This window comes from Ascaphus truei, chromosome 5, assembly GCF_040206685.1.
Source record: "Ascaphus truei isolate aAscTru1 chromosome 5, aAscTru1.hap1, whole genome shotgun sequence".
NCBI lineage: Eukaryota > Metazoa > Chordata > Amphibia > Anura > Ascaphidae > Ascaphus > Ascaphus truei.
In genome coordinates, this window is record NC_134487.1 from 273,019,881 (window position 1) to 273,035,257 (window position 15,377).

At 45.8% G+C, this 15,377-nt stretch overlaps 1 protein-coding gene and 1 long non-coding RNA gene across 13 annotated transcripts in view; one reads left to right on the forward strand and one right to left on the reverse strand.

Annotated features, from left to right (window-relative positions):
* CAMK2A (calcium/calmodulin dependent protein kinase II alpha) overlaps positions 1 to 15,377 on the reverse strand; it is a 91,511-nt gene that overhangs the window by 34,399 nt on the left and 41,735 nt on the right. For all 5 annotated transcript variants that reach the window (XM_075602075.1, XM_075602074.1, XM_075602076.1 and 2 more), the window contains exons 4-6: positions 4,420 to 4,474; positions 1,070 to 1,135; positions 729 to 801 (exon numbers count right to left, since the gene is read on the reverse strand). In XM_075602075.1, the coding sequence (XP_075458190.1) occupies positions 729 to 801; positions 1,070 to 1,135; positions 4,420 to 4,474 (194 nt within the window). The remainder of the gene's footprint in view (positions 1 to 728; positions 802 to 1,069; positions 1,136 to 4,419; positions 4,475 to 15,377) is intronic.
* Positions 1,184 to 15,377, forward strand: part of LOC142495932 (uncharacterized) — a 48,401-nt gene continuing 34,207 nt past the window's right edge. For 6 of the 8 annotated variants that reach the window (XR_012801855.1, XR_012801859.1, XR_012801861.1 and 3 more), the window contains exon 1: positions 1,509 to 2,520. This is a non-coding gene — a long non-coding RNA (uncharacterized LOC142495932). The other 2 variants (XR_012801857.1, XR_012801858.1) reach the window with 2 other exon arrangements.

Here is a 15,377-nt window from a genome sequence, read left to right on the forward strand (position 1 = left end):
ATATTAATAGAGTGTGTTTATATAGTGTATAGGTTGCCTTGTGTGTGTTTGCATATTGTCTTATTATATAATTTAATAATAATATATGGTGTTAGCATATTTTGCAGCATAGCACATTTGTATAATATATTGCATATGGGCCTATATTTACTAAGCCACCTTCTGGCGCTGGTAGACACATTAAAGTCCATTGACTGGTGTTTTCCAGTGCCCCAAAGAGTCTTGCGGCAGAAGTAAACATGGCCCATGCTGTCTGAGTTTGTGTTATATTTGTACATCTTACTTGCATGTTGTAAATGATGAGGCACAGTGCAAGTGTGTCCTCTGGTACAGTACTGTAGTATTACTCTGCATATCTCTCCAGAAAAGACGCAGTTAATGAAACAAAGCTCTGTCAATCTGTCTAACACAGAAGGGTATAATGTAGCAATGCTATGTATCTCTCCAGACAGAGACATGTTCTGCAGGTCCCTGAAGCAAGTTACTCGTTTTTCGTAGTAGGATAACAAAGGAATGAGTTGCAAGCTCCTCTGACCATGTTAAGGAAGTAAACTGTCAACAGCTCAGTCTAGCAGGACAACGACAGAAGGGGTTAATCAAGAGCTGTTCTAAATATGGCTCAGTTGAAGTGTTACACTAGAATTGTCTAGCAGTGTATTAGTTACAGGAGTGAGTCTCTGTAGCCGTGCATGGTACAGTAGTTTCAGACTCCTGAGACCTGTGCTCACCTTCAGGTCTCTGTGCACCACCGCCATCTGGTGGCAATGCAGAACTGCCTCTAGGATCTGCTGAATGCAGTGACTGCAGCGACATGAGACAAGGTAACAGCGTGAAAAAGACATCGCTGGAAGAGCACAGTGTCAAAGAGCGGAATCAACGGGACACCACGACAAACACGAGAGAGAGAAAACAGATGTAGGGAATATAGCAATGAGAAAAAGACGTAATAGGGAAATTAGTCCGAGTGTTTACACTTTTTTTTTAAGGCTTTAATGTATGTTAGTCAGTGGAAAAGGTGCACTATACACAAAGTACAGCAATGGTTTTGGTAACTGTAGGAAGCACTGACCTGGCATCGGCCTCACTGTAATATTCCCTAGCCACGATATCCTCAAACAGCTCCCCACCTGTAACCCTGCAGAGAGACACGTGACACTTGAGGGCACTTGACGCCAACCGTTTAAAATCCCAGATGTGACATTACCCAGAAGGCTGCAATGTTTTAAACTCTGACACCTTTTTGTTTGTTTTTCTCACATCCAGAACCTTCAGACATGGAACTGTATGCAGGGCCGCCGACAGGGGGGGACAGCCGGTGTTGGCGGCCCGGTGAGTAGGAGGGCACATGGCACTGTCAACGGCCGTGTCAGAATTTTTTTTTTGCTGAAATGCTTTAGGAGAGGAGAGCCAATTAGGGCCTTCCTCGTGGGCGGGGACTATCAGCTAATGTAAGCAACTGCACAGGCGGGAGAAACGTGTTTGAATGTTCCCGGCATGCGCACGTAAATACTTATCTGTATCACCATGTACTGTTGTGTGTGTGTGTGTGTGTGTGTATAGTATACCCTGTGTTTGTCTCTGTAGTGTCCTGTGTGTTGAGTAACTGTGAGTACTCTCCTCTATCCCCCCCCCCCCACCTGGGCCCTACCGGCATCCTCTAACCCCCCCTCGGGCCCTACCGGCATCCTCTATTCTCCCCCCCTGGCCCTACAAGCATCCTCTGACCGGCCCTACCGGCATCCTCTGATCCTCCCCCAGCCCTACCGGCATCCTCTGCTCCCCCCAGCCCTACCGGCATCCTCTGACCCCGGCCCTACCTGCATCCTCTGATCACCCCTCCCGGCCCTACCGGCATCCTCTGCTCCCCCCAGCCCTACTGGCATCCTCTGCTCCCCCCAGCTCCACCGGCATCCTCTGACACCGGCCCTACCGGCATCCTCTGACCCTGGCCCTACCGGCATCCTCTGCTCCCCCCAGCTCTACCGGCATCCTCTGCTGCCCTACCGGCATCCTCTGATCCCCCCCCCCCACCGGCCCTACCGCATCCTCTGATTTCCTCCCCCCAGACCCTACCAGCATCTGCAGCCACCATCCCACCCCCTGCCAGACCCTACTAGCATCCGCAGCCCCTTCCCCACCCCCCAGTCCCACCTTCCAGGCACTGAGTCCTCCGCGGGCCATCTGCAGCAGGCTCCTCTAGTGGCGCCCGGTAGTGGTGCTGCAAGCCCGCTCACGTGTCTTCCCTCCCACAAAGCCACCCGGGCCCTAGGCCTCCGGATCCTCAAACCTCAGGCCACCCCCTTCCCTCCCAGGCCCTTCCGGTATCCGCAAAGCCCCCTCACCCCCTCGGACCCTACCGGATTCCGCAGCCCTCCCCCCCCCCCCTTCCCGGACCCTACCAGCATCCGCATCCCCCCCTCCCCGACCCTACTGGCATCCGCAGCAACCCCCCCTACCCGACACAGGCTCCTCTGCTGCCGCCCGGTAGTGGGGTGCTGCAGGTCCCCCCACGTGTCTTCGGTAAGTCTGTTTTTAAACAAATATGTATTGATGGGGGGGTGTATTTTTTTATATGTATTGGGGGGGGGGTCTTTTTAAAATGTATTGGGGCAGTGGGGATCTTTTTTTAAAAGTATTGGGGCGGCGGGGGCCTTTTTAATATGTACTGTATTGGCAGGGGCGGGGTATTTTCATTATGTATTGCGGGGTGGGGTTATATGTATTTTGGGGGATGGTTTTTTTTGGTATGTATTTTGTGGTGGGGATTGAGTGAGAGTGGGGTAATTGACGGAAGGTAGGGGCGAATGAGAGGTGACGGGATGAGTGAGGAAAAGAGGGAGTAAGAGTGAGACGCGCAGGGGAGAGAAATACATGCGAGGCGGGAGGGGGTGATTGGGGAAGAGGGAGTGAGACGGAGGGGAGAGAAAAACATGGCTAGACGGTGCGAAATAGAGGGGGCTCGTGAGGTGTGAAATGGAGGGCGGGGGGACTCACAATAGCGCTGGGGTGGTACCGCGGGGGGGGGGGGGGGGGGGTTTGGACGCAACTCTAGTCCTGGGCCCCGGGAAATCTGTCTGCGGCCCTGACTGTATGAGTAACTCCGAATGGTGTCTCTGAGTCTGTCACCCCAAGTCTATATTCAAGACCCAAATTAATTTAGAATGCAATTAACTTGTAATTTAAAACACACATTTTGTTAATAAGTCAATGAGTGAATATGTGTTTTTAATTGAAATATACCAGCAATGGTATTCTGCCAAAAATAAATATTACAATATTTTATACGTTAGATGGCAAAATGACAATATTGTATAATCTATGTCCTATCAAAATCTTTGCTAATTACTGTTGAGCTGCTAACTTTTTTTAATATGCATTATTCCAAAAATGAGCAAACGCCTTGCAGTCCCCCACCCAATCCTTTGCTATTTTATGGTGTACTAACATTTTTTTAAGTTAATATTTAGAACACAATAAACCATGTTTTACTGTCAATATTCATTGGACCAGTGGTGCGCAAACTGGGGGGACATGAGATTTTTCGGAGGGGCTACGTTTACTTACCCGGCTCCAGTCATGTGTCTCTATGACAACGACACGTGAAATGACGCCCATTGCCATAGAGGCGTGACGTCAAATGATGCCGCGGGTCACGTGACGTGACGTCACATGACCCCGCAGCGTCATTTGACGCAACATTAGAGGCGAGGGGGGCGCAACCGAGGAGAGAAAGTAGGGGGACACAGCACAGGGAGTATGCGCACCATTGCATTAGACTAAAAGGGCACCGGCATATCTACTTATAATATCGCAGCCTTCATGTATATAAGCACAAGTCTTACGACTTTTAGAATAATGGAAATGTGATGGTGTATGTTAGTGCCAAGTATCACTACTTATTTAGGAAACTGAACTTCAATGTTTTATAGAAAATTTGATCTTTTTTTTTATTTTTTATTTTTTTAAAGGGAATCCTAACCTTCTAGTTCTTATAACTTAAATATTATAGAAACCTTTTGAAATTGGTGTCCACAGAGTTTTGACACCATGTTTCAAAGGCTTTAGCGTTCTTGGTTTTAGAACCGTACAACTGCTTGGTGTTTTGCCCACAGGATATACACACTCGCAAACACAATTTGAGCGCTCGCCCAGGCTGTGCTGAAAAGCTGTGTAAAACCGCAGGCATAAGCTTGTAGGGGTTGTCCATGTTAAAATGCACAAGAAGCAAAAGGTGAGTGTGTGCTCATTTGCATATTATTTCCCAGAATCCCTGGCTGCAGTGGAAGCACTGTATGCTAAGAGATAATGGGGAAAAGCAGCGCCGCAGACCTGTCTGAGACGTGAATGTGCTCACAAGTAATCTTTTTATTTGCTGAGCAGTCACCAATGAACATACATACGCAGTGATTAAATACTTACAGGTCAAACACCAGGTAATGGTGTCCCTCCTCAGAAATGCTGTCATGGAGTCTCACTGCGGAACAATTACACAAAGTGTCAATCAATGAAACTTTTTGCACTTGACTGATTTGCACACCTGGGACCAACACCACCTCCAAAAAAAATAGTCATTCTAGGTACCTTCATGTTTCATCATTACCATTTCAGTTTGACTATTTTCATTATTGTGCGATCTGAAGAAAAGACGTCAACTTTCAAACTCTCTGTACACACAATTATATCTGTGAGAAACTCTGCTGATGATCCAGGGAAGTATGACAGGGCAAATAAAGTATTTTGTAAACACAAATTATGACCCCTGGTTTCCAGAGATGCCAGCAACACAATAGGCACTGTGTGCTAAGCGTCGCAAAATACTTTTCTGGTGCAAAATAAGTGCACGTGAAACTCAATTTCAACTGCGTTTGGCTGTGTTGATGATGTACTGTACAGGCAGTCCTCGGTTATCCAACGGAATCCGTTCTGGGAGTAGCGTTGGATAGTGAAACCGCTGTAACGTGAGTCCCGTGTTAATCAGTGGCGGTGAGCGTTGGATAACGCATTCCGGCATCGAAAAACGGCTCGTAGGGTTGCATTGTAATATGCCATTCGTTGTAAAGTGAAACGTTGGATAGCGAGGACTTTACTAAGTTAACATTTCTCAAGCTATGAAAAAATTGATTTATTTTTTTTCTGTACAAAAATATACTACGTAGAGATTTACAGTAAATGGGATGTAAGAATATTTCTGTGTGCCACAAAATCAATTAAAAGTGCATTACAATCACCCACCAAGTTCAACTTGGTGTAAACCCTAAAAAAAACTCTTAATGGTGGTAGCGCCAAATGATGTGCCTAGGTATTAACCCAAAAATTTACAGATGTTTAATAATATAGGTTTACACTGTACAGCGATTATAAATAATATTGCACGACTAATTATTATTTACAACTACTAATTATACAAGAAAACATACACAGAATTCTGTTACAATGTACAGTGTATCAATCGGGTACTAAACATAAGGGATGCGTCAAAGATCATTTCACGTATTATACGTCATACTGTGGGTATGAAGTCTTCATACAACACATACGATGCACATTTTGGAAGATTTGTATTACTTTTTAGCACTGACATTTTGATGCCCACAAAAATACAATCTTAGTGCATAGACCCCAATGTTCTCACAACTACCATGATCCTGGAAAGGTGTAAATTCATTGCAGGTTTAATGGATCAACAGGAAATGTCTTCATAGATTGAGTTATGGAGAAATTATACAGAGCTTTGGAAACCCCACAAGTGGTCTTTAATGCCACTCCTTAAAGGTCTGAAGGGCTGCCACAGCTGAAAAAGTTTGACACCATGTGGGACTGGAATACGACTTAGAGCACACTGACTTGAAATGTAAGGTATCTTACAGCGCAACTGCTTACTTTAATATGGCCCAAAAAGCAACGGATACATTTTCACTCCTTTTATTGATTCTTTTCTGTAACTGATTTTACTAAGGACTGTATAATTATTCACTGATTAACAATGTATCTTTTTCTACAGCTAGTACAATTAATACTAATTTGGATTGTTTGATCAAAGGGTGTCATTTATCACAGTCCCCATGCTGCAAAACTGGAACAATACTGGTGCAAATAAAACTGCATCAAATCTATCAAAGGTAAAAATACCAACAACAAAAAACCCACATTGCTTTCCATGGGCTTTTTGCTAAACCCAAGGGCAGTATTTTCCACCAGTTTTGCCGCCAGGAGACTTTAATGAATAGACCCCTTATGGGCTTATGTACGGAGCGCCACAAACGGCTTTTTTGGTGCATAATGAGCGCATGTCAAACTCCATTTGAGTGCACCTACAGTATATATATTACCCACACATTTCTGCAGCAGCTGTGTCAAAAATATATATTTTCTTTTGGTGCACAGAAATGGACTCTGCTTGGTGTACAGATGTTGATGGTATGTACCAAAAATATATATTTCTGTGCCCGCCAAATCAATGAAAGTGCTTCAAAATGTAAACCCTAAAAAAGACTCTAGGTGGTGCTAGCACAGACTAAAGTTACACCGTTACATACTGTAGTAGATGAGGTTGAAAAAAGACGTACAGTTTGTCCATCAAGTTCAACCTATGCTAAATTTAGACAATAGATCCTTATCCTATATTTGTATTTACAGTATTTTGATCTAGAGTTAGACAAACAAACAAACAAAAAAAAACAGTGAAACATCATCCAACGATGTCTCATAAGGGGGAAAAATAACTTCCTTCCTGACTCCAAATAACGGCAATCAGATTTCTCTCTGGATCAACATCCTTCCCATTATTGCTATTTAAACCCAGAAATGTATTTGTATTTTCACAGTATGACTATTAAAATAATAATATTACAATAATAAGTGATATTTACTAATACTAATTACATAAAAAAACTGTTTTTATTTAAATTGTATCAATATTCAACATAAGGGATATGTCAAAAATAAAACTAATTCTGCATCATACTGTATGTATGAAGTCTTCATACATACCATAGAAAGCTATTAGAGAAGGGTGGGGTTCCTTACAATGCATCTGATCTCAGAAGCGCTATTAGAGAGGGTTGGGGTTCCTTACAATGCATCTGATCTCAGACGCACTATTGGAGAGGGTTGAGGTTCCTTACAATGCATCTGATCTCAGACGCAATATTAGAGAGGGTTGGGGTTCCTTATAATGCATCTGATCTCTCTATTAGAGAGGATTGGGGCTCCTTACAATGCATCTGATCTCAGACGCGCTATTAGAGAGGGTTGGGGTTCCTTACAATGCATCTGATCACAGACGCACTATTTGAGAGGGTTGGGGTTCCTTATAATGCACCTGACCTCTCTATTAGAGAGGGTTGGGGTTCCTTACAATGCATCTGATTTCAGACGCGCTATTTGTGAGGGTTGGGGTTCCTTACAATGCATCTGATTTCAGACGCGCTATTAGAGAGGGTTGGGGTTCCTTACAATGCATCTGATTTCAGACGCGCTATTAGAGAGGGTTGGGGTTCCTTACAATGCATCTGATTTCAGACGCCCTATTAGAGAGGGTTGGGGCTCCTTACAATGCATCTAATTTCAGTCGCGTTATTAGAGAGGGTTGGGACACCTTACAATGCATCTGATTTCAGACGCGCTATTAGAGAGGGTTTGGGTTCCTTACAATGCATCTGATTTCAGACGCGCTATTAGACAGGGTTGGGGTTCAGCAGAATGTCACAATATAATCATAGGGTTCCTTAACCAAAAACAGGATGAAAGTCACTGGTTTAGTGATTACATATTATTGCAACTCTGCTACACACTGCTAGGTGGGGTTGCTGCATTAACCCTCTCAGTTATGGAAACCAGCATGCTGTGTGGGGCGGACAAGGTAGGAGAGAGACTCCATAAGGTGACACAGTAATTACATCTTTGGAGGCCTTTAACAACGAGGGAATACTGGTCTATTTCTGTCCTTTGTCACCCAATTGTGCGTTCTGTGCCTGGTAATTTAGCTTTCGATGCATTAATTGTAGTGTAATTCCCCCGTCATATGCACTATATTCACACAGTGAGTAGAGCCATAATCAGCAAAGAAAGAAAACCGGTGATCAATGGCAGTTTGAGACCTGCAAGAGTCAATCATTGTGCTTCTGTTTGCCAAATCACTGAGCCAATCCCCATCTAATTTTGACTATAAGAGTAATAATGTTCCATGGTAGTATTTCTTATCATGGTCTTATAGAATGTGGTATACATATTGCTTTAGTTTCCCATTGCCTGTTACTTTAACAGAATAAATTATCGGCAAAAAAATAGTAACAAGTATTTGCTTGAATCCAGGAGTGGACAACTCCAGTCATCAAGGGCCAGCCAACAGGTCAAATTTTAAGAATATCCCCGTCACGGGAGACCAGGACTAACACACCAGGGATCAATTCGCCAGACAGAACACAGAGTTTATACAATTAATTTATTGGAAAAATAAATATCCACAACTATTTACAGTAAATCAACACACCCCATTACAACTGGGAAACTGGGGTACCCTATGAACCTGGGTGCAGGCACCTCCCTAAAGAAACTCTGTTGTTAGAGTCTACTGCAACAGGACTCCAGGCTTAGCAGCAGCACTGGAGTGGACACTGCAGCTTCTCCCAGGTTCTTCCCAAGCTGCTGCTTCTTCTTAAAAATACTCTCCCACAAAACAAACTGAGATTAGGAGTCTACCTTCCCCAAAGTGTTGGTAATGTGACCCATTCCTTGATTGGTGGGGAGGGAAATGCAACAACAAACCAATTTACCTGCAAAAAGAGTTATTTGGAAAGATCACGGCCCATTTGGCCACATTCTAGCTGAAAACAAAATTAACCCCCTGTCCCTGAAGTGCTGGATCCAGGCTACATAATACATATGTCACTTGTTTTAGCCACCATAAGTTAACTAATGGTTGGTGGATACCTACACTTCAAATTGCAAAGCCAGTATAACCAGCCTCACACTGATGAGACCCAAAAGGTCGAAACAGCTGTCTGTCGGTAGGTTTACTGGCTATGCATCTAAACCCAAGCTGTGCAATGCAGCAAGCAAAAGCTTATAGGGGTCCATGTCAAAATGGATTTGAACCAAAAGGTGGCACTGTGTGCTCATATGCATGTCATTTCCCAGAATCCCTTGCTGCAGTGGAAGCACTGTATGCTGGACGATAGTGGTGAAGGGCAGGGTTGCAGTCCTGTCTAAGACATGCAAATGAGCACAAAGTAATATTTCCATTTGCTGTGTGTGTGTGTGTGTATATCTACTATATATTTCTGAAAGCACTGTATGTCTGCGTCCCTAGCGGCAATCTCATTGGTCCCTTGGCCTGCCCGCCCCCGCACCTCTCATTGGCCTGAGGCAGAGTGATGGGCAAAAAAAAAAAAACACACACACACACACACCCCCCCTCACACACACACACACACACACACACACACACACACACACACACACACACACACCCTCACACACACACACACACACACACCCTCACTCTCCCCCGTCAGTTGGACCGCAGCTCACCTTCCACACACACACACCCCCCTCCTCTCCCGGTGCCCCTCACTCTCTCCCCCCACCTCACCCAAATCCCCACGCTCCGCAACATCCCCAGCCGCACCATCACCCTCACCGTGCGCCGCGGCCCTCCTGCTCAGCAGCAAACTCCAGGCTCCTCCCCCCTCGCGGCGCGGCCCGGCCTCCTGCTCTCCCCTTCACGTGCGCCGCTACCGGAGAGGGGAAGCGCGGGCTGGGCCTTTTGCTCTCCCCCTCACGTGCGCCGCTACTGGAGAGGGGAAGCGCGGCGCGGGACTCCCCCTTTCGTGCGCCGCTACCAGAAAGGGGAAGCGCGGCGCGGGACTCCCCCTCACGTGCGCCGCTACCGGAGAGGGGAAGCGCGGCGCGGGACTCCCCATCACGTGCGCCGGCTCCCGGATGGAGGGGAAGCGCGGCGCGGGTCTCCTGCCACTCTTGCCCCCCCAGCTTCCCGAGCTCACCTCCTGCCCCAACCACGGGGTCAAGGAAAGTCACCCACCGTCTCCCACCCACGCACTGTCACCCAGTCACCCACACACCCACCCAGTCACTTTCACCCAGTCACCCCACCCACCCACCCAGTCACCCACCCACCCACTCACTCAGTCACCCACTCAGTCACCCACCCACCCACTCAGTCACCCACCCAGTCACTTTCACCCAGTCACCCACCCACTCACTCAGTCACCCACCCACTCAGTCACCCACCCACTCAGTAACCCACCCACCCACTCACTTAGTCACCCAAAAACTCACTTAGTCACCCACCCACTCACTCAGTCACCCACCCACTCACTCAGTCAAGTCACCCACCCAGTCACCCACCCACCCAAGTCACCCAAAGTCACCCACCCACCCAGTCACCCACCCACCCAGTCACCCACCCACCCAGTCACTTTCACCCAGTCACCCACCCACTCAGTCACCCACCCACCCACTCAGTCACCCACCCACCCACTCAGTCAAACTCAGTCAACCACCCACCCACCCACTCAGTCACCCACCCACCCACCCCCTCAGTCAACTCAGTCACCCACCCACTCACCCACCCACTCAGTCACCCACCCACTCACTCAGTCACCCACCCACTCAGTCACCCACCCACTCACTCAGTCACCCACCCATTCAGTCACCCATTCAGTCAGTCACCCAGTCACCCACCCAGTCAGTCAGTAAGTCACCCACTCACCCACCCACTCACCCACCCAGTCAGTCACCCACCCACCCAGTCAGTCACCGACCCACCCAGTCACCGACCCCACCCACCCAGTCACCGACCCCACCCACCCACTCACCGACCCCACCTACCCACTCACTGACCCACCCAGTCACCGACCCCAGTCACTGACCCACCCAGTCACCGACCCTGGAAAAGTCACCCAGTCACTGACCCACCCACCGACCCAAAGTCACCCACCCACCCAAAGTCACCCACCAACCCAGAGTCACCCACCCACCCACCGACCCAAAGTCACCCACCGACCCAAAGTCACCCACCCACCGACCCAAAGTCATCCACCCCCCGACCCAACTCACCCACCCACCGACCCAACTCACCCACCCAACCACCGACCCAAAGTCACCCACCGACCCAAAGTCACCCACCCACCGACCCAAAGTCAAACCGACCCAAAGTCACCCACCCACCGACCCAAAGTCACCCACCCACCAACCCAAAGTCACCCACCCACCCACTGACCGACCGACCCAAAGTCACCCACCCACCGACCCAAAGTCACCCACCTACCGACCCAAAGTCAAATCGACCCAAAGTCACCCACCCAGTCACCGACCCAAAGTCACCCACTCAGTCACCAACCCACCCACCCACTCAGTCAAGTGTCACCCACCCACACAGTCACCCACACACTCAGTCAACTCAGTCACCCACCTAGCTGTCAAGGGGGGGGGAAGCCTAACCCTGTCGTACGCCCCCCCCCCCCCCCCCCCCCCAAAATTACATCCCGGGCAACGCCGGGTCTCTCAGCTAGTGTGTATATATATATATATATATATATATATATATATATATATATATATATATCTTGTGAGCACATGCACATGTCTTAGACAGGTCTGCAACCCTGCCCTTCACCATTATCCCTTAGCCTACAGCACTTCCACTGCAGCAAGGGATTCTGGGAAATGACATGCAATTGAGCACACAGTGCCACCTTTTGTCTCAAGACCACATTACATGGTTAAACCCTTAGGCCAATGCATGCTGCTTTAAACACAGCTTTTAAACATAGCCTGGGATGAGATGCAAAGCCAATAAACCCACTCACAGACAGACTGTTTCGACCTTGTGGGTCTCGTCAGTGTGAGGTTGGTTATACTAGCTTTGTAATTTGAGACATTAAATAAGTCTTCACCACACATTATTTAAGTTATGGTGGGTGACATATATATATATATATATATATATATATATATATATATATATATATATATTATATAATACAGATGTATTATTGACAGGTAGGGGTAATGGCAGGCTTGAACTTTATTAAAAGCAGTCACATTTACCCCTACCGTCACAATCCCTGCTTCAGCACAGGTGGCTCAGTCGTTGACTGATCCATTAAGCAATGACATCCTTAAAACCTGGCCTGTTGGTGGCCCTTGAGGGCTGGCATTGGCCATCCCTGAGCTTAGTGCTATTTTTCACACGGCTGTACTACACATCTAAGGTAAGAATAATATATGGTGCAGGCGTTATCAATGCTTACAAAATGTTGAAGTTTGGTACAGTACGCTTCTGGCCCTTCTAATTGTACAATTCTTGTAATCCGGCCTTTTGGGAAATTAGTTGATGAGCATTGCTGTAAAATGTGTACAGTTTCACAGGAAGTTCTTTGCTATATCATTAGGTCCTATCATTAGCAGACAGTCAGGGGGTTAGTCATTCAACTTCAACAGTGCTGAATGGGCCAATATCACACGGTTCTATGGACTTTAATGAGTTTTTGTGCAATAGTACCCTGATTCACACTATCACAGTTTAATGAATAACCCCCAGACTGTCTACTAATGACAGGGCCTCCTCAGTGGTTTATGAGCCAATATTTGTGCTTTGATGCAGTGCTAGTATCAGTTTGCATAAATGTTGTGTAAGAAAATTGCAAACAGTGCTTGTTACATTTAAAGCCACCTCAGACCTTTACCGATTCAAGTGCAAATGCTAATACAGCTCAACCCCGTTATAACGCGATCCGCTACAACGCGAATCCGCTTATAACGCGATGCAAGCGTGGCTCCCAATGTTCGTGTTTATGAATACTTTACAACACGATTCTTGGCATCTTAAATACTTTATTGTACAATGCATACAATTGTACATTGTTTCGAACGCAATCCGCTTATAGCGCGATGTGATTCTTTGGACCCCAAGCTCAGCGTTATAAGGGGGTTGAGCTGTATATTGCATTTTAATATTGCAACAAGTAAATCCTCTAATTATTTATTTAATCAGTCGACAAATAACCCACTCATATTTGTGGTGTGAAGTGCCCTCAAAAGTGCATTCATAGTCACACTAATTGACACAACTTGAGACACCTTAAGCCTTTTGTAACTATTGAGAGAGGGCCCCCTCCCTAACTGGACCGCGAGAGAGTATCGGAACATTCTTTCATTAAGTGGCTACAGTAATATCTAAAGTTAGGCCTCCCGAAGTCTAAGTCTATAACGCCTCCAATTTACTATCTCAATCGGAAGATTTCCACGTACAACCCATTATCAGCACGTAATGGTGAATGCTAACTAGAACGATGTTCAGCTGGGTTGCAAGGTGGCACAGCTGCATTAAGTTCAGTGCATCAAAGTTGTGTGCGTTTTATAAGGGAATCATAGAATAAACTGCAGAGCGGTTGCACTGAGAGATGGATTGGCATGGGACGTTTCTCTACTGGAGCCAACTACAGACCACTGGGATCATTTATAGCTAGAGACGTAAATATCTTCCAAGGAACCTCTGTAAATGGTATAATAACAAATTCACTGAACATCTGCCTGTGAACACCAGACAACTCCGTATAGAACACAGTGATCAGATATCCTCTTAGTGTTAATCGATCCAATTAATCTCAATTAACTTTTAAAACTATTGATCCAGGGTGCACACTACACCCAACAGGATCAGTAGCATGCGTCCATTATATGTCTATTTTAATCACCTTTATTTTAACTTTTATGACCATTAAAGTTTACGTTTTAATATTGACACTAATCAATCAGATCGGGAATGTGAGTGCTACTTGTTGGGTTCTTTTTCTCTTAGATTATCACCAGACAACCAGGAAAAATCTCCTGGGGTTCTGAAATAAGTATCGCTGGCAACCGACTGTAATCTCTCTTATACAGATACATTTTACAGTATTCTAGGGTTGCTCCCTGATGCCAGATTAAAGAGACACATTTATCAGAGGTTGCTTTTAACTTTATGAAAGCTTTTTACACCTGAAAGCAGCAGTTCAAGCAATATCCTAAATGTGTGGGGTTTTTTTTTAATAAATCAGTTCTGTACTATGAGAAAATACTTGTAGCATTTAAAAAAAAAAAAGAATGTTTTAAAGACATTTTTAATGTTTCTAATGTAGGAAGCATTTCCAAAGTGACAGCCCCCTTCCCCTTCTGATAGGCTCTGGCTCTTGAGACCCGCCCTCTTTCTAGCAGTGAACCAATTGTATCTAGTAACTGCCCAGTCAATCATATTCTAGGACTACATTTCCCATAATGCTGTGCAAGAACTGAATTAAATAACCCGGAGCACGTGATCTATTACAAGAGAACGGATCGATCTGCAGCTTAGCTAATCACTTGTCCGTGTGCAAATTGTACTGATGCACATATTGAATGGGGGGGGGGGGGAGAATATATTTATATATATATATCTATATGTACAAAGGCAGATGTCACTCGCAATAAAGGTAGAAAGCCGGTGCTTGTCCCATATAATATTGAATAAAATGTAGATTCCTTACCAGGCAGACCAGGAGTCCAAGACCATGCAGCAAGAACCGAGACAGCACTCAGATTGATATCAAATATATATATATATATAAATTTAAACAGCAGCTTTAAACAGTTTGTGCACGTAAATCTTTTGCCACAAAATCCAGCACTGGCTGAAGTTAACATGGGTCCAATTGGCAACGCTACTCTTGGCAACGCTACTGTCGGCTTTCTGTTTGTGATTGTTGAACGGGTCCTGATGTGTTGTGTTTTTACCAGGTTGCTGCCATAATCTAAAAGTATATTTTGTCCAGTACATTAAGGGACCTATTCTAGTATGTATGTATGTCTTTATTTATATAGCGCCATAAATGTACATAGCGCTTCACAGTAGTAATACACATGACAATCATATAAATAACAAATAATACAAATAACAGATCATGGGGAAAAGAGCTTCAGACGTAAAAGTAACATTTAGGAAAAGGAGTCCCTGCTCCGAAGAGCTTACAATCTAATTGGTAGGAGGAACATACTGATACAGTAGGAGGGCATTCTGGTAAGTGCGTCTGCAGGGGGGCCAAGCTTTATGTATCAGGTGTATAGTATCATCCACGGAGCTACTCGTATGCTTCCTTAAGCAAGTGTGTAAGGATGGGCAGAAGAGTGTAAGGCTTTAAAAGTGAGGAGGATAATTGAGTGTGTGATGCGGGATTTGATAGGAAGCCAGGAGAGGATTTCAGCAGGGGAGACGCTGAGACAGATTTAAGAAAGAGTAGAGTGATTCTGGCAGCAGTGTTTAGGATAGATTGTACGTGAGTCAGTTGAGAGGCAGGAAGGCCAGACAGCAGGAGGTTACAGTAATCGAGACGGGAGAG